The sequence below is a fragment of the Sebastes fasciatus genome, chromosome 22, assembly GCF_043250625.1.
Source record: "Sebastes fasciatus isolate fSebFas1 chromosome 22, fSebFas1.pri, whole genome shotgun sequence".
Classification (NCBI taxonomy): domain Eukaryota; kingdom Metazoa; phylum Chordata; class Actinopteri; order Perciformes; family Sebastidae; genus Sebastes; species Sebastes fasciatus.
Window position 1 is genome coordinate 19,086,165 of NC_133816.1, and position 23,232 is coordinate 19,109,396.

Below are 23,232 nucleotides of genomic sequence, written 5' to 3' on the forward strand. Positions count from 1 at the left end.
AATTAATGAATCGACTAACTAACTAACTAACTAATTAATTGACTAACTAATTAATGAATCGACTAACTAACTAACTAACTAATTAATTGACTAACTAATTAATGAATCGACTAACTAACTAACTAATGAATTGACTAACTAATTAATGAATCGACTAACTAACTAACTAATTAATTGACTAACTAATTAATGAATCGACTAACTAACTAACTAATTAATTGACTAGCTAATTAATTAATGCATTAATTGACTATTTAACTAACTAATTAATTAATTGACTAGCTAATTAATTAATGCATTAATTGACTATTTAACTAACTAATTAATTAATTGACTAGCTAATTAATGAATGGACTAACTCACTAACCAACACTAAGATAAACAACAACAAGACCCTACCGGAAGTGCGTCATGAATGAGGTCATGCAGAAGGCGGAAACAGATCTCACAGCTAGCTAAGATGGCGGAGGAGCAGCAGGAATCATCACAGGGAGAGGGTGAGGGTGAGAGAAACAGTCACAACACGAAGTATACAACTACCACCGCGGGTTTTTATCTTCTCTAGTGAAGCCTCACATCCGTGCGAGTGTCCGCTCCGCGTTTCAGCCGCTGACCTCTCAGATATAGAGCTGTTTCACACAAACAGCGAGGCCAGTGGCTAACGTTAGCCACCGTTAGCTCCCTCTGCTACACAAAGAGAAAACGCTCGTTTAGTTATTGACATGGCAGCACGTAGTGACAGTCCCACAGGGTTTAACTCGAGTTAACACTGAGAGTATGTGCTTCATATTAAACACAGGATATTCTCTTTGTTGTAGCTGAACCAGCAGATTCGTCGTGACTAGATTGTGTTTTGTTTTCGCTCAGTAGCTCGAGCTAGCTGCCAGGTCGAGCTGCCTGACGCGAGCTGGTGTTGTGGATTAAGTTGTTTTCATGTTAACTGCTGACTGTGGCTGAATGCGGTTGTGGTTATATGATGGAAAACAGCAAGAGAACATGCAGCTGTCTTTGCAAAAGCTTTGTTATTGTCTACATTATTATATTTTTTTGTGCAATGTTGTTTTCAGCAACCACAACAACTCATCTCTCTTTTTAAAGACAATAATAGACAAATAGATCAACAAAAACAGGATTTTACAGGATTATTCTTGCAGAAATCTTAAAATGTGAAAACGTTTTTGATACCAAATCACAGCATGGCTTTTTCTATGGTGTTCCTCATGGTATTGGTGTCTTAATGTGGTATTCTGAAAGGATTATTGATCATTTTTTTATTAATTCTCAAGTGGTAAAAAATCAAATCTGTGAAAGAAAAAGCATATAAACTATTATTATATTATATTTGATTTTTTTATTTTAGTGTCTGCAATGTTGTTTTCAGCAACCACAACAACTCATCTGTCTCGTTTTAAAGATAATAATAGACAAATAGATCAACAAAAACAGGATTTTACACTATTATTTTAGCAGAAATCTCAAAATATGAAAACGTTTTTGATACCAAATCACAGCATGGCTTTTTCTATGGTGTTCCTCAAGGTATTGGTGTCTTAATGTGGTATTTTGAAAAGATTATTGATAATTTTTTATCAATTTTAAAGTGTGAAAAAATCAAATCTGTGAAAGAAATCGTATAAACTATTATATAATTTTTTTTGTATACGTATCCATCTGATTTTTTATTTAAGTGAGTGCAATGTTGTTTTTCAGCAACCACAACAACTCATCTGTCTCTTTTTAAAGACAATAATAGACAAATAGATCAACAAAAACAGGATTTTACAGGATTATTCTTGCAGAAATCTCAAAATGTGAAACGTTTTTGATACCAAATCACAGCATGGCTTTTTCTGTGGTGTTCCTCAAGGTCTTGGCGTCTTAATGTGATCATTTTTATCAATTCTCAAGTGGTAAAAAATCCAATCTGTGAAAGAAAAAGCGTATAAACTATTATTATATAATTTTTTTGTATACGTATCCATCTGATTTTTTATTTAGGTGAGTACAATGTTGTTTTCAGCAACCACAACAACTCATTTGTCTCTTTTTAAAGACAATAATAGACAAATAGATAAACAAAAACACGATTATTTTAATAAAGTGTCACTGAAAGCCCCCGGGGGGAAGCAATTTCTGCACCATTTTCTGTAGCCTACAGGTTGCTCAGCCACCTGGTTTGTTTGTATACTGAGTTATTTGTGCATGCAAGGTACACTTACAACAGCTTTTGGGGTTTTTCTTTCGCTAACAAGTAAATAATTTCAGAGAGTGTAAATTGCATGATCAAACACACGAATCAAGTTATTTCCAATCTGTGATAAATTGTTGCTTGTTTTTGATGGAAATGCCATTGCAACATGTGTTGCAGGTGCATGGATAGTGTAATCCAGCTGTATTGTTTCGTGTAAAAAGAGTGTAAAATGCAATTCTCAAGTGGTAAAATATTGTTAAATTTAGCACCAAATCTGTGAAAGAAATCGTATAAACTATTATTATATTACATTTTTTTATACGTATCCATCTGATTCGTTTTTTTATATACGTGAGTGCAATGTTATAACTCTGTTAACCACAACAACTCATCTGTCTCTTTTTTAAAGACAATAATAGACAAATAGAGAAACAAAAACAGAATTATTATTAATAAAGTGTCACTGAAAAGCCCCCCCGGGGGAAGCTATTTTCTGTGTGAGCTGCACCATTTCTGTAGCCTACAGGTTGCTCGGCCACATAGTTTATTTCTATACTGAGTTATTTGTGCATGCAAGGTTCACTTACAACAGCTTTTGGGGTTTTTCTTTCGCTAACAGGTGACACTGAATAAGTTGTTTTCATGTTTAACTGCTGACTGTGGCTGAATGCGTCTGTGGTTGTGGTATATGATGCAAAACAGTAAGAGAACATGTAGCTGTCTTCATTATATTACATTTTTTATATACGTATCCATCCGATTGTTTTTTATTTAGTGCAATGTTGTTTTCAGCAACCACCACAACTCGGCTGTCTCTTTTTAAAGAAAGTAATAGACAAATAGATAAACAAAAACAGGATTATTTTAATAAAGTGTCACTGAAAGCCCCCCGGGGAAGCAATTTCGCACTATTTCTGCAGCCTACATGTTGCTCGGCCACTTTGTTTGTTTCTATATTGAGTTATTTGTGCATGCAGCGTACACTTACAACAGCTTTTTGGTGTTTTTCTTTCGCTAGCAAGTGACCCTGAATAATTTCATAGAGTGTAAAATGCACACAAATCAAGTTATTTCCAATCTGTGGTAAATTGTGGCTTGTTTTTGATGGAAATTGCCATTGCAACACGTGTTGCAGGTGTATGGATAGTGTAATCCAGCTGTATTGTTTAGATTGCATGGGTGCATGCATATAACACCTGTATACACATGCTTTACAGTGTGTATGCAGGTAGCGCCTGCAACAATTGTTAGACAAGCAGGTTTATTTTTGTGCACACGTCCTAAGATTATTTAGCTTTAACGATTGTATCCTTATTTAATAGTGTACTTTTCTGGTGTTTGCTGCTGCGTTGTAAATCTGTAGCACTGATCTTACACTACAACACTATAGCAATGTCTCCACTCAAATTTTAGAAGGTAAAGAAAAAGGAAACGCCTGCACACTACTCGGTGCCACAATATTTTTATTCACTATGTTTCAATCCTGCTATGTAGTCAATACAAATATTGTGACACGGAGTAGTGTGCAGGCGTTACCTTTTTCTTAACTGACGCTGTTCTACATGATGTGCGTATAATTAATCTTCCACTCAAATTTGAACCTGACCAATTTTCTATCCTGATATGCTTCATAAACACCGGCCCTAATTTGATGCAGATGTTTAAATGCAGAATTCTGCCATCATGGTGGCCTATTGATCACCTTTTGAAGTCTTTTCTCCTAAAGCTTAATTTCTCTTACAGGAGTGAACTGCCTCGCATATGACGAGGCCATAATTGCTCAGCAGGACAGAATTCAGCAGGAGGTGAGAAATCCCTTTTTTGTTAATTGAGGAATAGGATCAAAAAGTTTCCAGGTTCCAGTCATTTCTTAGTTAAACATCCACAAAATTCAGCTTATGTGAACCATTCATATTACAGCTGTCAACACTGTAGAAGGTTCCCCAATGATTTGCCTTTATTCAATTTACATTTTATGTTTTTTCATGACCCAGACCTACTGAATTTTTGAGAATTTTGAGTACAGCCTTTTGAATGTTCCCAGTAATCAGTAACATTGACCTTGACTGTTAAGATAACTATGAAACTGCACAGCTATGACATATAAATATGGTTTTAAATTGGCACCAACCACCAGCCAAATGCTGGTAAAATATGCAAGAGGCTGCTAGATTTGCTTCACTCACCAGCCCAAAAAAATATGTATATGTAAATATGTATGTATATTTATTTTTTTGTCTGTATTGCAACCTTTGTTCAGAATACAAGCACTAGCCCACAGCTGGTTAATGAGTTGAGTTGCTTACAGTGCATGCATTAATTATTTTGTTTTTGTTGGTGTCTAGATAGCCAACAGTAACCCTTTAGTGTCGGACAGACAGGAGCTGGCGGTGCTGCAGAGGGAGTACGCTGAGGATGACACAGTTTATCAGCTCAAGATCAAGGTCGGTCAAACCACAGCACCTGCTCTTAGGTTACTGCACCCACATCAGGGGGCATTTCCTCCACAGTTCAGGGTGTCATTTTATCCAGAGCCACAAAACAAAACTGTACGTTACTTCTGATTTTGAATCATTCCTTTCTTGTTTTCTTGCAGGACCTACACAAAAAATACTCGTACATTCGTAAGACGCGGCCAGATGGGAACTGTTTCTACAGAGCCTTTGGCTTCGCACATCTCGAGTCGCTGCTAGATGACAGCAAAGAACTTCAGAAGTGAGTGTCGCAGTGGTTACCGTTTGTGCTGTCGGTCTCTAAAGTTCACACTTTTGCCGTCTTGGACCATTAAAGTCTGTTTTGGCACAGTTTTGTCTTCTCATGTCTGCACCAATTTGATATATTTATTTTTTATAGTTTTATACAAATCTGTCAGGTGTAGAAACAGTACCTTGCTATTATAACAATTATATACAATTATATACAATTATAATAATTATAGATAATTATGAATGCAATCATCTAACATTTAGGGGTTCTATTGTGGTAAAAAAGAAATGTGTGCACAGTGCTCTTTCTCAGTTCAGTTTGTCTCGTTTTCCGTTATACTTAAAATCTAACAAACACTATAGTGTTCTTAATTTTCACATGATTATTGAATGCATGTTTTTTGTCTCTTCAGGTTCAAAGCAGTTGCAACTAAAAGTAAACATGACCTGGTTAACGAGGGCTTCACTGAGTTTACCATTGAAGACTTTCACAATACTGTGAGTTTCTTGTACAAGAAAAAAATACATTAATGTTTATTGCTAATTGACAATCCTAAATGCAGACGTTTTTCTTGTATACTGAAGTAGCAAATAGTGTGAGATGTTTATTGAAGTGAACAGCAGCATTCAGTAGCAAAGTAGCTTTCAAAAATGACTTCATTGATGGCTTTTTCTTATCGAAAATAACAAATGTAAGTGAGTCTTGCAGAGCAAACACAGTATATCAATTGTATTCTGTTGGATTAAGTGTGTGATGCTGTTAACTGCTCATTGCCCTGCCAGCTTGAATGGTAATCTGCCAAAGTACATGATGTATTTGGTCCGCTGGAGCAGACAGACGCACTAGATTTGGCCAGTTAGACAGTAATTTGGCAAGCTGGACACATACGTATCAGTCTAAGTGATGTAAATAATGTCTTTCCTTCAAGTTCATGGACCTGATTGAACTTTGCGAGAAGCAGCCGAGCCTGCAGGAGCTGCTGAACTCCTTCAACGACCAGAACGTGTCGGACTATGTGGTTGTGTACCTGCGGCTCCTCACCTCGGGCTACCTGCAGCGGGAGTATGGCTTCTTTCAGCACTTCATAGAGGGAGGACGCTCGGTCAAGGAGTTCTGTCAGCAGGTGGGGTTTTAACATTATTTTCGCCCTATTCTAAAAATGATGTTTGAATATTTCTGCATCCTGGGGTCCCTAAACAGTCTTGGAATTACATAAATTGGGTATCACTGTAAAGCTGAGACTCGTGTGGATCCAATGAGTCGAACTGTATTCATGTGTGATGTTAGTCCCCATAGTAGCCATTTCATATAGTGAGACCATTTTTTATAATTTGACCTCCCTGTATAAAATGACCTGTGGTGACCTCTAGGATAATCATAGCCTCATGAAACTTTACAGCCACAAACTAGAGAGCTAGAGAATTCAGAGGATGGATGGCTTTCCTAGCTAGATTGACAATAAGGGGGTTTCTGAGCAGTTTCCACAACAGAAGTGCTTGCAACCCGATCATCGAAAAATGAAATTCTTGCGGAAATCTCGAAATGTCAAATGTTTTTGATACCAAATCACAGCATGGCTTTTTCTATGGGTTTCCTCAAGGTCTTGGTGTGTTAATGTGGTATTTTGAAAGGATTATTGATAATTTTTTATCAATTCTCAAGTGGTAAAAAATGGTTAAATTTAGCACCAAATCTGTAAAAAACATTGTATAAACTCCCAAAATTGCTGCAACAACTTATGAGACATAAGTGAGCATGGGAATAGCCATCATGTACTTCAATCAAAATGTTCTAAGCGCTTATACACTTTCACAATTTATTTTAATTAGTTAATTAATTCATGTTTATTCCTGATTTATGACTAGAACAACAGTGCCGAGCTGCATCTCAAATTAATCTTCAGGTTCCCAGCTTTCAGATGATGTACACCACTTCTATGTGACATCTACTGTTGACCTGCCATCTCCCCCTAAAGACCCCCTGTACCCTCCTAAAAAAAGGCAAAAACTGGTCTATTGTGGGTCTCAAAAGGTTAAAAAGAGTACACAGTCAGCCATCCTTGGTTGTATAAAAATGAAAAAAATCACAATGTTCAATATCTAACCATTTAAGTTCTGTGAAAACAAACCCACATTTAATGTTCTTTTTCCTTTTTCAAGGAGGTCGAGCCCATGTCTAAAGAAAGTGACCACATTCACATCATCGCCTTAGCCCAGGCCTTGAACGTATCCATCCTGGTGGAGTACATGGATAGAGGAGAGGGAGGAACTGTCAATCACCACGTCTTCCCTGAAGGCGGCGACCCACGCATCTTCCTCCTCTATAGACCTGGCCATTACGACATCTTGTACAAATAACACTCCTGGCCGCAGCACACCTCATTCTCCTCCTGCTGTACGATACAGCAGTGGGTTAAAAAAAAAAAAATAACTTCAGCAGCCACGTTGATGAAGCATACATCTGTGTATGAGATTACACTCATGTATTTGAAAAAAAATAAAAATAAAAGATAAAATCACATTACATGCCTCCTTTACCCGTCTCGCCCCAACCTACCCGAGTTTATCCTCAGTCATCACAAAATGGTTAATTAAAAAAATCTTTGGAAAAATAGAAGTGACTCCAGGCATTTAGAGTTGTACAGGTTTTTTTTTTCTTTTGTGGTTGTAAATGTTATCTACTTGCTTTATGTTGGATTCTTTTCCTTTGTTACACTGCGTTTCATTGAGTTTTATTAAAGGGATTTACATCTTATTTCTTGTGTTTTTTTTTTTTTTCTAAGTAGTCAGGTTGAATTTAGGACTAAAACAATGATTACTTAGATTATCAATTAATCACTTACTTTTTTTGAGAAATGTGGAAAATTGTTGGTTTACACACATAAGATGCATTCCTCACAAAACAATTACAGTTTATTATACATGTATGTTATACACTCATAATATACTTACTAAAAATAGACATATTATATAGATATAAATGGATTACATGGTAATATATTTTTTTTCATTGTTTATAGTCATTCCCAACAGCCTTTACTGGCCAAAACATTGTTACTACAATACAGCTCTTTCAAATCAGTTACTTGATTCAGTGGAATTAGAAGACAGAATCGAGAGTATCAAATGCATACTTAAAAATCATTAACACCGCATTACATTAGATTGCACTGCATCTACTGTAGGTTCAGTTTTCAATCCGTCCATCGGCTGACACTCGACGTGTATAAAAGGTGTTTCATTTTCCAGACTGGTTTTAAGGTTGCTGGCTATCACAGATCACATGGTTAAGATCATATCTGCCTGTTTTACACTCTTTGAGGTGGTTTCGTGCACATGAAGCTTCGAGAAATGAACCCTTTTCCGAACCAATTTGCTGGAAAGCTTCAATGCTTCATGAAGCTTCAGCTCGCCATCACTACAAAACAGCGCTAAATTTGGCTGAATGATAAAAAGGCAGAAGTGGTAAAACGAAGATCCGTTTTTGGAGCCGAAAGAGCCGACTCTTCTTGGTGAGCTGAGCCAAATGATCTGGATCACTAAAAAGAGCCGGAATTCCCATCACTAGTTATCGGGTCCACCGGAAGGGGCGTGGCTTCGGCTCTCTGTTTCTGGTACCAAGAAATACGAGCAGAGTGAGACCTCTATAGTTGGACAAGAGTGAGGACAACCTGAAGGACAATGTCTCCGTTTATAAAGTCACTGACAATGTCAGGCAGGAGAATAGTGTCAGCTTGTGTTGTACGGAATCACTCCTCTCTTACAAGTAAGTTCAAACTGTATTATCTAAGTTTAGATAGCTGTAGTGAGTGTTTCTGTATCGGTGTTGCAGCAGTAACCTAGGTAACACATGTCAGCTAGTTAGCATGTGTTAGCTATAAGGTTATGTGTGACTAACGTTAGTTTAATTGATTTTAGGAAGTGCTCATGTCACTTAAAGTGAGTTGCAATCGTGTGCAGGTTTGTGTATTGTTGTTTTGACACTGATAGGTCAGCTATAAATTCATTCAAGAGCTTTAATTTGGATAGTTAGCTGAGTTAGCATCAAAGTTGTGCACTGACGTCACACTTATGCTACACCCAGCTGAAGCTAATGCAACACAGCCTGGATACATCAACACACCTCTAAAACAATTTAAACTACAAATACTGAACATTATTAATCTTCTCAAAGGTAGGATTTTATTGCAGAACTGTTATGAGAATGCAGTAATTTTATCTCTTTACACTTACACACCAAAAGCTGACAATAACCTGATATTTACAGGTGGAATTTCATTCATTCATTCATTCATTCTCACTGTGCAATAACATTTTCCACTTGTGCAATTTTGTTTTGTTAATAGTCTGTTTTATTGTCAATACTGTATATACTGCACCTATTTTTATACTTTGTTACACTTTGTTTAGATCTTTTTTTGTTTCTGTGTTAGCTGATGCATCTTGTGTTTTTGCACAATCCCCTTTGCTGCTGTACACTGCACATTTCCCCACTGTGGGACTAATCTTATTTTATCTTAATTTGTATCTTTGTTTAGATTAGATTCAACTTTATTGTGATTGCACATAGTACAAGTACAACTAAATGCAGTTTTGCATCTAACCAGAGTGCAAACTAATACAGTGCTGATTAAGACAATATATACAAATGAGGATATATGTGGTGTATGTACATAGGCAATATACATATATACAGATTGTAGTTAAGTTGCAAAGGATCGACATGAATAAGAGTTAAGTATAAGTTGCATACTGATGAAATATTGTATAAAAGATTATTATTGGTGTAGTTATATTTAGAACTATTTATATCAATGCACAGAGAGGTGATGTACATAGAGCTACAGTATATGCATATGGGACTAAATGAATATATCTAAAATTAGATTAATTGCTGTGATTGATGAGGTGTTTACCTGATAAACTGGCAACTGGGTGTATGCTGCTTTTATTTATTTTCATGAGATATTATTTTTCATGAAATCACATTTAAAGTGTCAGCTCGGTAGATTTTCTTCATGCAGAGTTTAGTGGCTTCTAAGGACCAAAGAAAACCAAGGACACATTAAATTGGCAGATTAAGTTTGGCATAGAGTCCATGAATATATAAGACAGAAACATGCAGGCACTAAGGTTAGTTGTATCTGTGTTTTACTGCTAATGTTCACTAACTAACTCTTGTGATATAATGCCATCTGTGTTTCTTTCTAGCTGAACTGATTGAAAACATGGACAAGAAAGCAACCTGGGACCGCTTCTACACTGAGAGCAGCAGCAGGACAACCACCTTCAAAAACTTTGAGTGGTTCTTTGGCTTCGATGCTGTCCGGGACTTCATTATGCCCCTCTTGCAGACCAAGCCCCACCCTGATGCTCTGCTCCGAGTCCTGGATATGGGCTGTGGCACTTCTGCCCTAGGGCCCTGTATTTACAGACACTCTCCTCTCCCTGTCCGGGTCACTTGTGCAGACATTTCCCCCATAGCTGTGCGACTAATGCAGGAACACGTCCAAGCCAAAGCCATTCAACCTCACAATCTTTCTTCTCAGCTTGAGTTCGTAGAGCTGGACTGCACACAGCTTCACAAGCACTATGGTTGTAGCAGTGTGGACCTTATAGTTGATAAGGGCACCACAGACGCCTTGTTGAGGTCTAAGGAAGGGAAAGGGAAGGCCGGTCTGGTGCTGAAGCAGTGTTTGAAGGTGTTGCGGAACTCAGGATCTCTGCTCCAGTTCTCCGATGAAGACCCTGATGCCAGACTGGTGTGGCTGGAGACTGAGGCACAGCAGCCGGGGGTGATGGCAGCAGATGTTGGGGTGCATGAGGTTGGAGAGCTAAGAGGAATGTCTTACTACTGCTACCAAGTGACTCCTCGCCCTGGATGGATGGTGAGAATATTAAATTAGTAAATTATTGAACATGATTGTCTGTTTACCTTATGAATGACAAAAAGGTAAACAGACATTTAACCACCAGCAACTCACTTGCCTGAGATTTAAAAGCCTGACATGGCATTTTACTTGCCCCGGGCAAACAAGTAAACCTAATTGTTGAGCCCTGATGTGTAATGTGTTGTACAAGGTTTTGATCTATCTTACATGTAAACTGATGGACTTAATATGTTTTGTAAATATTGGTGTAAATGTCTGTGTTCTGTCCAGCCTGCTGAATGAACTAAGAGACTTGAAGGGCCTGGAGGAGACGAGAACTGGAGCGCATAGAACAAACATTTGGTAACTATCAAATCAACTAGTAGTAGTAGGTGTAGTAATAGTTGACTTTTTATATTTTCTGGCTTTTTTCGACATACTTTTTGATTTTTACGACGTACTATACTATGACTTTTTTTTGTGTTTTTTCAACATATGACTTTAATTTTTGGCTTACTATACTGTGATTTTTTTATTTTCTCGACATAATATACTTTTTTCAACATACTATACTTAGAAATTATTTTCTGACATTTTCTTTTCTCGACATAATATACTGACTTCTTTTAGTTTTTTTCGACATTTTATGCTATGATTTTATTTTTTCAACATACTACACTATGACTTTTTATTAGATATACTATCCATCGACTTTATCGACATACTATACTACAACTTTTATTTTCTCGATATAATATATTATGACTTTTATTTTTTCGACATATACAGACTTTTTTTCTGCCATATTGAACTATGACATTTTTTTATTTCGACATACTATACTATGATTTTATTTTTTCGACATACTATTTATTTTTTATTTTTTCAACCTACTATAATATGACTTTTTTCAACATACTGTACTATGACTTAAAATGATTTTTTGGCATACTATACTATGACTTTATTTTTTAAGGACATACTAGACTATGACTTTTTAAATTTGTTTTTGATATACTGTACCATGAATTTTTTTTTTGACATACTAAACTATGGGCATTTAAAAAAAAAAAATTCAACATACTTTTATATATATATTTTTTTCAACACAGTATACTATGACTTTTTATGTTTTCGACATAGTATACATTGACTTTCTAAACATTTTTTAGACATTGTATACTATGACCTTTTTATTGTTTTTGGTTCGACATAATATACTATACTTTCATGGCATACTACACTATGAATTTTTATAAACTTCATAAAGCATGCCATATTCTTAATTTTTTTTATGACAAACTATACTGTGACATTAATAAAACAACTCACCCCGGCCACAGATGGTTTGCTCTCCTGCTCTCGAAGATGATACAGGACTCTCCGTTCCAGGACCAGCAGATTCAGGAACAGCTTTCTCCCCTCAGCTGACACCTTGCTGAACTCTGCACCCTGGCAACAGCAATCATACACACACTGTTAATACTGCTCATATTGTACATATCTATTGTATTCATAACCCTTACTGTTTATTTCACATAAAATTTGATTCTGTATATACACTGTACATAGTGCATTTCTTTGTCTCAGTACCTGTGCTTTGTACAATGACAAAGTCAATCCAACAATTTCATCTGATTTAAGTTTTTAATGCATACTGTACTTTTTTTCAACATGCTACTATGAAATTTTTTTACATGTAAAAAAAGAAGAAAGTCATAGCATATTATGTAGAAAAAAAAAATATAGTATAGTATGTCGAAAAATAAAAAAGTTATAAAATGTTGAAAAAAAGCCATAATATATTAAGTAAAAAAAATAAAAGAAGTCATAGTCTGGTATGACGAATTTCTTTTTAAAAAGCCATAGCATAGTATGTTGAAAAAAAAAAAAGTCATATGTCCAAAAAAAAAAAAAAGTCAAGGTATAGTATGTCGAATTTTTTTTTAAAAAGTCATAGTATAGCATGTCGAAAAACATAAAAAAAAAGTCATAGTATAGCATGTCGAAAAACATAAAAAAAAGTCATAGTATAGTATGTAAGAAAAAAAAAAAAGTCATAGTATAGTATCTCGAAAAAATTAAAAAAAAGCCATAGCATAGTATGTTGAAAAAAAAAAGAAAGTAATATGTCCAAAAAAAAAAAAAAGTCATATAGTATGTCCAAAAAAAAAAAATGTCATAGTATAGTATAGTATGTCGAAAACAAAAAAGTCATAGTATAGTATGTTGAAAAAATAAAAAAAAGTCATAGTATAGTATGTTGAAAAAATAAAAAAAAGTCATAGTATAGTATGTCGAAAAAATAAAAAAAAAGCCATAGCATAGTATGTCAAAAAAAAAAAAAAAAAAAGTCACGGTATAGTATGTCGGGGGAAAAAAAGTCATAGCATACTATGTCGAAAAAACAGCCATAGTATAGTGTGTCGAAAAAATTTAAAAAAGTCATAGTATAGTATGTCGAAAAAAAGCCATAGCATAGTATGTTGAAAGAAAAAAAAGTCGTAGTATATTATGTCAAAAAAAAAAAAAGTCACGGTATAGTATGTCGAAAAAAAGCCATAGTATAGTATGTTGAAGAAAAGCCATAATATATTAAGTCAAAAGAATAAAAGAAGTCATAGTATAGTATGAGACTTTTTTTTTTTTTAAATAAGTTATAGTATAGTATGTTGAAAAAAAAAAAGTCATAGCATAGTACGTCCAAAAAGTCATAGCATAGTACGTCCAAAAAGTCATAGTATAGTATGTCCAAAAAAATTAAAATATTCTATACTATCACTTTTTACTATATTTTATACTATAATATGACTTTTTTTTCGACATACTATAAAATTACTTTATTTTTTCAACATACTATACTATGGCTTTCATTTGACATACTATACTATCACTCTTTTTCTTTTATTCAACATACTATACTATAACATTTTTCGACATACTATACTATGACATTTTTTCGACATACATACGACAATGACTTCATTTTTAAAAAAAATTTCGACATAAGGGTCAGTGACATGGATATAAAATAATAAACCTCCTCTGCTGTCTTGATGGGGATATATGTTGAATATTCAGAGAAAAACGGACAATTATTCTTGTGATTTCCAGAAGGTTACCTCACTGAAGCTCAATGCCAGCTCACAGTTCTGTTTTCATCTGAACTTTGATCACCATCACTACCCAAATTTTCCTGACGTCATCCAACACAATGCTTTTTGCATAAAGAGCGCAATGTTGTCCTTCCAAGTAAAGAGGAGCCAGTGTTGACTTTCCCTAGATTTGCCTAAGACACTGATAATGGTAGAGTTTCCTTTCATTACCATGCACTGACACAAACAGTTCACAGAGCAGCATCATGATGGAAAGGATCTGGCTGGTTGTCTTGTATCTCTCAGGTCAGTCAATTCTTTGATATTGTTTTATAATAATCTAATGCTGCAATAAATAAAGTCACATGTCTTGTCCTGGTTAGTTTGACACAATACTTAAAATATGTATTTTTTTACTGATGGAGAGTTTAAAGACTTAAAAAATGATTAGGGGGAGATGGCAGCTCAGCAGTAGATGTCACATAGAAGTAGGGTACACATCTCTTAATTTGAGATGCAGCTCAGCACTGTGTGTCAAATTGTTCTAGTGATAAATAAAAAAAGAAATGAATGAATTGAAATAAATTGTGTATTAGGGCTTAGAACACTATGATGGAAGGATGGATACTTACACGTTTTGTTCAGCAAGATACTCTTAACAAATCAACACCACTTTAATGATTTTTTTTTAAGCATAAATGCAATTGGCAAAAGTAAAAAGCTAATGTTAGGCTATAAACGAACTACACTCGGGTCCCATGAGCACGAATATGCACATACTATACTATTACTGTTTTTTTTATATTTTTCAACATACATACTATGACTTCTTTTATGTTTTTCGACATACTATACTATGACTTTTTTTAATTTTTTTCAACATATTATACCTTGACTTTTTTTTCTTTTTCGACATTCTATACTATGTCTTTTTTTTTAACACACTATACTATGTCTTTTTTTCATCATACTATACTATGACTTTTTAACACACTATACTATGTCTTTTTTCAACATACTATACTATGACTTTTTTATGATTTAAAAACTAAAAGGAAAATTAAAACAATAATCATTAAACAAATGTATTTCTAATATCTTAATCAAATCAAAGCACACATTCACTATTGAGCAAAGAAAAAAAGCCCTAGTATATTATGTTGAAAAAAAGCCATTAAGTCAAAAAAATAAAAGTCTAGTATAGTTTGACGGATTTTTTTTTTTAAGTCATAGTATAGTAAAGAATGTAAAAAAAAAAAAAAAAAAAAGCCATAGTACAGTATGTCGATAAACATAAAAGAAGTCATAGTATAGCATGTTGAAAAAAGAAAAAAAAAAGTCATAGTATAGTATGTCGAAAAAAAAGCCATAGAAAATATTCATAACTTACTTAAATAGTGCATCTGGTGTGCTGTCAACTGGAGAAGATATCCCAGTGAATATCACATGCAGCCCAACGAAGGGAGCAGGGCCTAATCAAGGCCTCTTATCAGTTCAGGTGTGGCCTGAGAGGTTGAGGCTAAGTCCACTTACAAGGTTAAAAGATGTGACAAACACATGTTCTCCTCACAGGCTGGAACATCTCCACATGCCTTCTCCTCCAGTACCACTATGTTGCTGATAGAAAGACTTGGACTGAAGCGCAGACTTACTGCAGAGAGACATACACCGACCTGGCCACCATCGCAAAGTCTTCAGATATGAACCAACTCATCAGCACAGTTTCATCTTCTGGCTACAACTCTTGGGTGTGGATCGGCGCGTACACTAGAATCGACTGGAGGTGGTCAGACGGCTACAAAGGGACTGGAGCTGAATATAGGAACTGGGAAACCAAGAGTGACGATGAACCAGACTTTTACTCATATCAACAGTTCTGCGTGAACATTGTACACAATAGAGGGTGGTGGGATGATGATTGCATGTCGAACTACGCATTTATCTGTAACAATGGTAAGGATATACAGTATCAAGGCATATTTCAATCTTGGAAATTTTGAAATTCAATATGTGGACTTTTTTCTCCGAACTGCAGGAACACAGCTGGATCCTGAATTTGTTCCGGTGAGAGAAAAAATGAATTGGCGCAGTGCTCAGACGTACTGCAGAGAGAACTTCAAAGACCTGGCCACTGTGAGGAACGACACCGAGAACCAAGAGATCTGGAGCTTGATTCCGAGTGGAGAATGGGCATGGATAGGTTTGTTCAGAGATCCTCACATGTACTGGTCTGATGGGAGCAGCTTCACAACCAGCTACTGGTCCACAGGTGGGAACGTAATTGGCTCGATGAGCGTCATATGTGGTCTTGCAGATATGGCATCAGGAAAGTGGAAGATATGGCCCTGTGAGACTACATTACCATTTGTCTGCTACAGCGTCCCTCCACCTCGTGAGTGGTTTACTGTCCTCCAGTGTAAAGAGAGAGATGACATCAGAATGTTACTCAAACGTGTATGAATTTAATTTATTTGTGAGTTTGGCGTCACAAAGGTAATTCCAAGTATTTTTTTTTTCTCTGTGTCAAAGCACCAGTGATGAGGCAGATAGTAAAGCTGAGGATAAAGCCGGAGGACGCCTCTGTGGATATGAATGATGATGCTGTGAAAGCAGACATCCTGAAAAAGGCAAGTCTCTAAAATCCACACTTTAATTAAAAATATATATTAGGGCTGTCAATCAATTAAAATATTTAATCGCGATTAATCACGATTATCCAGTTAATAGCAAATTAATTGTAAATTTTTTATCTGTTCAAAATGTACCTTAAAGGGAGATTTGTCAAGTATTTAACACTCTTATCAACATGGGAGTGGGCAAATATGCTTGCTTTTGCAAATGTATGTATATATTTATTATTAGAAATCAATTAACAACACAAAACAATGACAAATTTTGTCCAGAAACCCTCACAGGTACTGCATTTAGTATAACAAATATGCTCCCATCATAACATGGCAAACTGCAGCCCAACAGGCAACAACAGCTGTCAGTGTGTCAGTGTGCTGACTTGACTATGACTTGCCCCAAACTGCATGTGATTATCATAAAGTGGGCGTGTCTGTAAAGGGGAGACTCGTGGGTACCCATAGAACCCATTTACATTCACATATCTGGAGGTCAGAGGTCAAGGGACCCCTTTGAAAATGGCCCTGACAGTTTTCCTCGCCGAAATTTTGCATAAGTTTGGAGCGTTATTTAGCCTCCTTCGTGATGAGCTAGTATGACATGGTTGGTACAAATGGATTCCTTCAGTTTTCTAGTTTTATATGATGCCAATATCTTTAAAACTGAGCCTGCTACAACCTCCGAATGATCGATTGCGTTAAAGAAACGAGTTGCGTTAAAACAAATTTGCGCTAATACGTTATTATTGCGTTAACTTTGACAGCCCTAATCTTCCCTTGTTTCTGTTTGAATGTGTCCTCTCTTCTTGTGTCCCTGTAGATAGCGGGCCAAAAGGAAGCTAGCTTCCGACAAACAATGTAGATTGATGTTTCCAAATGTCTACCATTTGTGTTTCCCATGCAGCTCCAGGCCAGCCTGAAGGAGAAAGGAGTGAGTGGAGTCACCCTGAAGTGGAGAGAGCAGCCCGACGGGAAAGTCTTCCACAAGGAGGGAAAACCTTCACAGAAGAAACTAGTCAAAAATACAGAGCTCTGAAATTGAAGTGTAGTTTACTTCTGTTTCTCCGGTGAATGGTGATTCTCTATCTGCTAATAGGTTGAACACGTCCTGTAGACTGCCATAAAAGGCTTTTGCATTTTAACAGCCTGCTGTGTGAAATATTTAAATGAACTTAATCTTCTCCTGAATGCAAAATATACAACATTTTTAACCACTGACCATTTTGTATAATCTATATTTAGTTAACGATGAAGCCTATAAATTGATGTCACTTGTGAGACTACGTGGAGAATATTTTTAAAAATGCGTGTGATGCAGGTAGTCATGTTGCAGAAACTTTTATCATCAGTAAAGAGTTTTCCTGAATGACAAAAATATCCATATACATAGTCATCACCGTGTTATTGTATCTTTTTGAATGATGAATGACTGTATGAACACATACCTTATTTGAAATTGCAGGTAAACTGAGCTCCCAAAGTACCTGTGAGGGAATTAAAGTGCAACATTGCCCTCTTGTGTTTGCACGAGTATATTGTCTTTAAAAACTTTATCTAGGAATTGAGGGATATATACTGTATATACATACATTAATTGATTAATTGAACAAGTAAATGCATAGTATTTTACTTTGTTCCTGCTCCTTTTTGTTTTGCTTTTTTTTTCAGTTGTCTCCAACGTGAAAACTTTGTGGTCGCTCTAATGCTATATATCTATTTGTTAGCTAGCAGGTATTGGTAGAACACACAGATTAAGGATAAGGATGTTGAATTTTGTCTTTTTCTCTTTGATTTTTTTATTTAATTCTACTAGAGATGGAAATGTTCAACAAAATACAATGTTTAATTCAATTAAAGCAGAGGCTATAACCTTTGATTTGTGGCTGAGTCTTATACTTACTTACTTGTAATGTTTGTAGGCTACATGTTAGAGAACAAAATCAGGAATTTTGCAGAAACTTGCTCACTTATGCTACTACAGCGATGACTGCTGCTAAAAAAGAGAGAAATAATACAGTGCAAAGAGTCATATACAGCAGTCATCATCACAGTGATTCAGTCCATTTCTGCAAATATTCTATTTTAAAACAAGCTGAAGAAGTTCACTGAACCATCATCAACCTTTTCCTCACAGAAAGGTGGAGGGGTGAGCTGGAGAATACAATACTTTTAACGTATTGTCAGGAAGTTTGGTGCATAATTACATGTGTAAGGAGATTAAAAAACTTACCACATCGAGGGTCCCAGTCAGCATTGGTTGGGAAGCTGTTAAAATGAAACAAGCGTTTTGTTATAAATGGAGCATTTACATCACAGCTTGCAACGCAGTCATGATATTTCCTCATAACTGCTGAAGCAAAAAACAGAACAGCACAATCAGCATGTGTCATCATCATTCAGAGGAAAACTAGATAAACAAATGAACTCAACATCTGTTGTTATACTCAGATGCACAGAGATGTGAATATGCTGCTGCTTCAGAGCGCTCTCTTCCTTATAAACAAGCTGGTGAGGCTCCCAGTCTGCCTCCACTGCCAGGCTTTCTTTGAGTCCTCGGTCCTGATAAAACAGACACCATTAGTAATCCATTGCATTTACTTAACTACAAGTCGTTGCCAGGCACTTACCGTCAATCTCAGACATTTATCTGTTTTTTTTCCACACTAAGTGACGACCCAGAGATACCACGTGAAACCAACGCCGTTATACCTGAACCAAAATGTTAGATATCTTCCATAGAGATAAACAAAACATTCATTTTGGACCCGCCAAAACCTCCATCCATCCATCTTCAACCGCTTATCCGGGATCGGGTCGCGGGGGCAACAGCTCCAGCAGGGGACCCCAAACTTCCCTTACCCGGGCCACATTAACCAGCTCTGACTGGGGGATCTCGAGGCGTTCCCAGGCCAGAGTGGAGATATAATCTCTCCACCTAGTCCTGGGTCTTCCCCGTGGTCTCCTCCCAGCTGGTCGTGCCTGGAACACCTCCCTATGGAGGCGCCCAGGGGGCATCCGTGCTAGATGCCCGAACCACCTCAACTGGCTCCTTTCAACGCAAAGGAGCAGCGGCTCTACTCCGAGTCCCTCACGGATGATTGAGCTTCTCACCCTATCTCTAAGGGAGACGCCAGCCACCCTCCTAAGGAAACCCATTTCGGCCGCTTGTACCCGCGATCTCGTTCTTTCGGTCATGACCCAACCCTCATGACCATAGGTGTTAGTAGGAACGAAGATTGACCGGTATATCGAGAGGTTTGCCTTCCGGCTCAGCTCTCTTTTCGTCACAACGGTGCGGTAAAGCGAATGCAATACCGCCCCCGCTGCTCCGACCAATCTCACGTTCCATCGTCCCCTCACTCGCGAACAAGACCCCGAGGTACTTGAACTCCTTCACTTAGGGTAAGGACTCATTCCCTACCCGGAGTAGGCAATCCATCGGTTTCCTGCTAAGAACCATGGCCTCGGATTTAGAGGTACTACACCTTTAAATGATTAATTCACAATCATAAGATTTTTTTTTAGGAAAAGCCAAACCTTTATTTGGCAACTTTTCTAAAGGCTTTTTTTTTTTTTTTTTAATATTCTTCTACATAAAAATGTTATCACTAAGCCCTTAACTTCCAGTCATGCATCAGTTGTGCCCTAATATCACAGTGCTGTATATTGCAAGTTGTCATTACACACAGACAAGTAGAAATATATGCATTTGTTTTTTATTCTCATATTAGTATTGATAAAAAAAAAGACAAGTGGTCATACATCAGCATGTGTTAGAAAGAGGGAGTTTTTTTTTAATCCATTGTCAGTATGAAAACATTCATTCAGTGCAGCTTTAAGTTCTAGACAGAAATATGATTTAAAAAAAATAAATGAAAATGTCAAATCCTGCAGAATATTTTTCTGAGTTGCTCAAGATGCTTGAAATTACACATGTTCTTAGTAAGGAGTTAATGCGATGTATACCACATAACAAAGCTCTGATTCAGTAGCTCCACTTGTTTGCCTCCATTTGAGGCCCTCAATGCTTGTGAAGGAACAAGCTGAGGAAGTCTGCTGGCTCCTCTTCACTGTCAGCCTTCATCTCCACTCCCGTGCAGAAGTCTGGAGGGTTGAGCTGACCGGGGTCCTCGAGCCCTACGACGTTGTTAAAGAGGCTGGAAAACAGAAAGATGGTGACATAACGATCAATTGGCCGGATGCAAATATTTCTGATTTTCAAGTGTCACTCTCTGGCCTGTCACATCACTGTCCTTTCTGCCCTATACAGTGATTTTTACAGTGTTAAACTAACCTTATCATCACCCATCCATACTTGTCAGTGTGGTACACATTGCTGACAGGAATGCAACCGAATTCAGTGACTGTGCTCATGTACTTCCCTGTAAGGTCAGAGATGAAAATGAATGTATTAATATACTGGGATGGATAAATAGACAGTTAAGGCAACCATTACTGTATATGCTCTCTAACCTGATTTATCTGGCAGATCTCCGGCCCAAGTGTTGACCAGGAGTCCTTCTCCAGGTCCAGACGAGCTGCCCAGAACAACCTGGCCCAGCAGAGACGCATCTTTTGGGATTTCCATCGGGTGGAAGTCTGTCTTCAGAGGCTTTTTCGTGCACGTGCGGTCATGTTCGTTAATCTCATACATGGCAGCCTGATGGATGAAAGTTGTGGGATGAGGATGACTATTATTCCTATTATAATTTCCTGTGTATATGTTATCTAATTCATTCAGAGTGAGAGGGAGGAACCAGGTAAAGACAGTCATGTGGTGTACTGTAGCACATGACTGTCTGTGATTTCTTTTGTCTAATCGTATGTTATGTTTGCAAACCTGCTTCTCTGGTTGTGCTGCCTCATCTTACTTATGATTTTGCATGTAAATTTATGTACAAAAAAAAAAGGTTTTAATAAAGCACTGTTCAATTACTGTAAAACAAGTTGAAATTAAATATTACAATATCTCTAAAATCTGCAAATGTCATGTAACATTGACTCTTTATGCACTTAAATCTGTACATACACACTTGGATTTATGTTTTATATTTTGACCCAGACAGATAAATGTAGTTATTGTGAACTCTAACACATGAACATTAAAGATGTTTGGTCCTCCTGTAAATCATTTGCAAGGTCCACATAAAATTTATACTCCCATAACAATTTAAGAGTCACTGCACCTCTGAACAGCAACTCTTAGTATATGGAAGCCCATAGAGGACTTCATTACAATGATAATATAAACTTGAAAAAGAAAATGTAATTCAACAATAGCATTGTCATTTTCCACATATGTATGTGTTATTTGAGTAAAAAATAAAATAAAAATGCAATAATTAAATTTGCATTTGAGATGTAGTTCATTGAGCAGTTTGACACAAAACTAAATGCGACAAACTGCGACTTTTTTGACTTGCTAAATTATGTTTTAAATTCAAATGTGATCGAACAATTATTTGTCTCTCCCCGTTATATACCGTTCATATTTTATCAAAAATAAGGTCCCCTTTGGTCCACCTGAAGGGAAGGGCCTCTCTATATAAAGGTAAATACCGCATTTACAATTTGACGTGCGTTTGAAATGAAAATTGGATTATTGCATTTTATTTTTTTACTCAAATAACACGTACATATGTGGAAAATTAAAACGCTATTGTGGAATTACAATTTCAAGTTTACTATCATTTTAATAAAGTTAGCTAAGGGCTTCCATACCATTATGTGTCCTATGTGTTGTATTTCTGAGATGTTGTCTTTTTGTCTGGATCCTTTTTTGTTGAACCCATAATAAAGACAACTTTTCATTGAAATTAAAAACAATATTCTGAATCAGAATTTGAATTATTCACTCCTGAGATTGTTCAAATATTAGACATTGAGTACAGACTTTAAGCACACTCCAGCTGGAGTAATCTTTCAAAGCGGATCTCTGTGCTTCGACTTCAATAAAATGATTTTCCTTGTACTTTTCATTTCTGATCTGGAGCGACTGCACTCTAAAATAAACATTTGGCATGTTCATGTCATTGCTTTGGTCACCTCTCTGTAGAGCAGAAGAGCATCATAGGTGAATGACTTGTTCTCGTAGGAGCCCAGCTCCATGACCCGCATCCGTTTTCCCATTGCATCGTACAGGTATTTGGAGTAAAGCCACAACTTTTCATTCTGTGTGGTCTGGAGAAAACATCATCATGTGAGTTAGTTTACATCTCTCTCTTTCACATATTGTAAATTGTGCTTAGTCATCATGCTCAGGTTAGGTGCTGCTTTATGATGCTCATGTAACACTCACCACAGTGAAGGCTCCGCTCATTAGAGGAGGACTTGCTGAAGAAGATGAAATTAAATAACAATGCATTATTTAACAAAAGCACACATTTTGACACAGCATTAAATAAGCTTGATCACAGTGTAAGTCAACAATGGAACACATTGACAAGACAGTATTCTTAAGTATTGACAAAGCATGCATAAGGAATAATAATAAACTGAGAAATGTATTTTACTTACAGCATGGACGAGGCCTCTGAGACAGGCAGCCTGCCAGAAAGCACATTAATACCACCAAGAGTCTCATCATTTTGGATTCCACGTTCTCGTTGAGAGGCAACCAACAAACACTCTGGTGCTCGAGTCACTTCCTTATAAATACAGACACTGAGGCTCAAGGGGAGGGAAGTCCTGCCTCCAGGGTTTATTTTCAACCCTATGAAAGCCGATCACCTGTCCTCCGACTCA

At 36.6% G+C, this 23,232-nt stretch overlaps 4 protein-coding genes across 5 annotated transcripts; 3 read left to right on the plus strand and 1 right to left on the minus strand.

Moving 5' to 3' along the window:
- Positions 1 to 399: 399 nt before the first annotated feature.
- LOC141760506 (ubiquitin thioesterase OTUB1-like) lies at positions 400 to 7,651 on the plus strand. Of its 2 annotated transcripts, none has more exons than XM_074623361.1 (7): positions 400 to 503; positions 3,935 to 3,996; positions 4,537 to 4,635; positions 4,788 to 4,906; positions 5,310 to 5,394; positions 5,826 to 6,020; positions 7,057 to 7,651. In XM_074623361.1, exons 1-7 carry the CDS (start codon positions 416 to 418, stop codon positions 7,252 to 7,254), a joined length of 846 nt encoding a protein of 281 aa, XP_074479462.1. In that variant the 5' UTR covers positions 400 to 415; the 3' UTR covers positions 7,255 to 7,651. The 2 variants fall into 2 exon arrangements, with proteins under 2 accessions (XP_074479462.1, XP_074479463.1); XM_074623362.1 differs by having other exon boundaries at positions 402 to 497.
- Positions 7,652 to 8,490: 839 nt separating this feature from the next.
- Positions 8,491 to 12,705, plus strand: cskmt (citrate synthase lysine methyltransferase). Its single transcript, XM_074622800.1, has 4 exons — positions 8,491 to 8,662; positions 10,108 to 10,784; positions 11,058 to 11,129; positions 12,110 to 12,705. The coding sequence occupies exons 1-3, from the start codon at positions 8,578 to 8,580 to the stop codon at positions 11,067 to 11,069; spliced, it is 774 nt and encodes a 257-aa protein (XP_074478901.1). The 5' UTR covers positions 8,491 to 8,577; the 3' UTR covers positions 11,070 to 11,129; positions 12,110 to 12,705.
- Positions 12,706 to 13,663: 958 nt separating this feature from the next.
- LOC141760197 (macrophage mannose receptor 1-like) lies at positions 13,664 to 18,359 on the plus strand. The gene is made up of 5 exons (XM_074622798.1): positions 13,664 to 14,167; positions 15,434 to 15,814; positions 15,897 to 16,253; positions 16,391 to 16,488; positions 17,393 to 18,359. The coding sequence occupies exons 1-5, from the start codon at positions 14,128 to 14,130 to the stop codon at positions 17,522 to 17,524; spliced, it is 1,008 nt and encodes a 335-aa protein (XP_074478899.1). The 5' UTR covers positions 13,664 to 14,127; the 3' UTR covers positions 17,525 to 18,359.
- Positions 18,360 to 20,257: 1,898 nt separating this feature from the next.
- Positions 20,258 to 23,161, minus strand: epdl1 (ependymin-like 1). The gene is made up of 6 exons (XM_074622845.1): positions 23,005 to 23,161; positions 22,787 to 22,821; positions 22,534 to 22,668; positions 20,962 to 21,148; positions 20,783 to 20,870; positions 20,258 to 20,645 (listed from the first exon to the last, which is right to left on the minus strand). Exons 1-6 carry the CDS (start codon positions 23,072 to 23,074, stop codon positions 20,510 to 20,512), a joined length of 651 nt encoding a protein of 216 aa, XP_074478946.1. The 5' UTR covers positions 23,075 to 23,161; the 3' UTR covers positions 20,258 to 20,509.
- Between the last annotated feature and the right edge of the window lie 71 nt (positions 23,162 to 23,232).

What these genes read in the sequence shown, in the direction of transcription:
- LOC141760506 (XM_074623361.1), top strand. Translation starts at nt 416, where the DNA reads ATGAGGTCATGCAGAAGGCGGAAACAGATCTCACAGCTAGCTAAGATG. An exon ending in AGGACAGAATTCAGCAGGAG is followed by an intron (nt 3,997 to 4,536) that starts GTGAGAAATCCC and finishes GTTGGTGTCTAG; the next exon opens with ATAGCCAACAGTAACCCTTT. An exon ending in GACAGCAAAGAACTTCAGAA is followed by an intron (nt 4,907 to 5,309) that starts GTGAGTGTCGCA and finishes TTGTCTCTTCAG; the next exon opens with GTTCAAAGCAGTTGCAACTA.
- cskmt (XM_074622800.1), top strand. Translation starts at nt 8,578, where the DNA reads ATGTCTCCGTTTATAAAGTCACTGACAATGTCAGGCAGGAGAATAGTG. An exon ending in GAATCACTCCTCTCTTACAA is followed by an intron (nt 8,663 to 10,107) that starts GTAAGTTCAAAC and finishes GTTTCTTTCTAG; the next exon opens with CTGAACTGATTGAAAACATG.
- LOC141760197 (XM_074622798.1), top strand. Translation starts at nt 14,128, where the DNA reads ATGATGGAAAGGATCTGGCTGGTTGTCTTGTATCTCTCAG. An exon ending in GGTTGTCTTGTATCTCTCAG is followed by an intron (nt 14,168 to 15,433) that starts GTCAGTCAATTC and finishes TTCTCCTCACAG; the next exon opens with GCTGGAACATCTCCACATGC. An exon ending in CTACAGCGTCCCTCCACCTC is followed by an intron (nt 16,254 to 16,390) that starts GTGAGTGGTTTA and finishes TCTGTGTCAAAG; the next exon opens with CACCAGTGATGAGGCAGATA.
- epdl1 (XM_074622845.1), bottom strand. Translation starts at nt 23,074, where the DNA reads ATGATGAGACTCTTGGTGGTATTAATGTGCTTTCTGGCAGGCTGCCTG. An exon ending in TGAGCGGAGCCTTCACTGTG is followed by an intron (nt 22,669 to 22,786) that starts GTGAGTGTTACA and finishes TGTTTTCTCCAG; the next exon opens with ACCACACAGAATGAAAAGTT. An exon ending in TATGGATGGGTGATGATAAG is followed by an intron (nt 20,646 to 20,782) that starts GTTAGTTTAACA and finishes TCTGTTTTCCAG; the next exon opens with CCTCTTTAACAACGTCGTAG.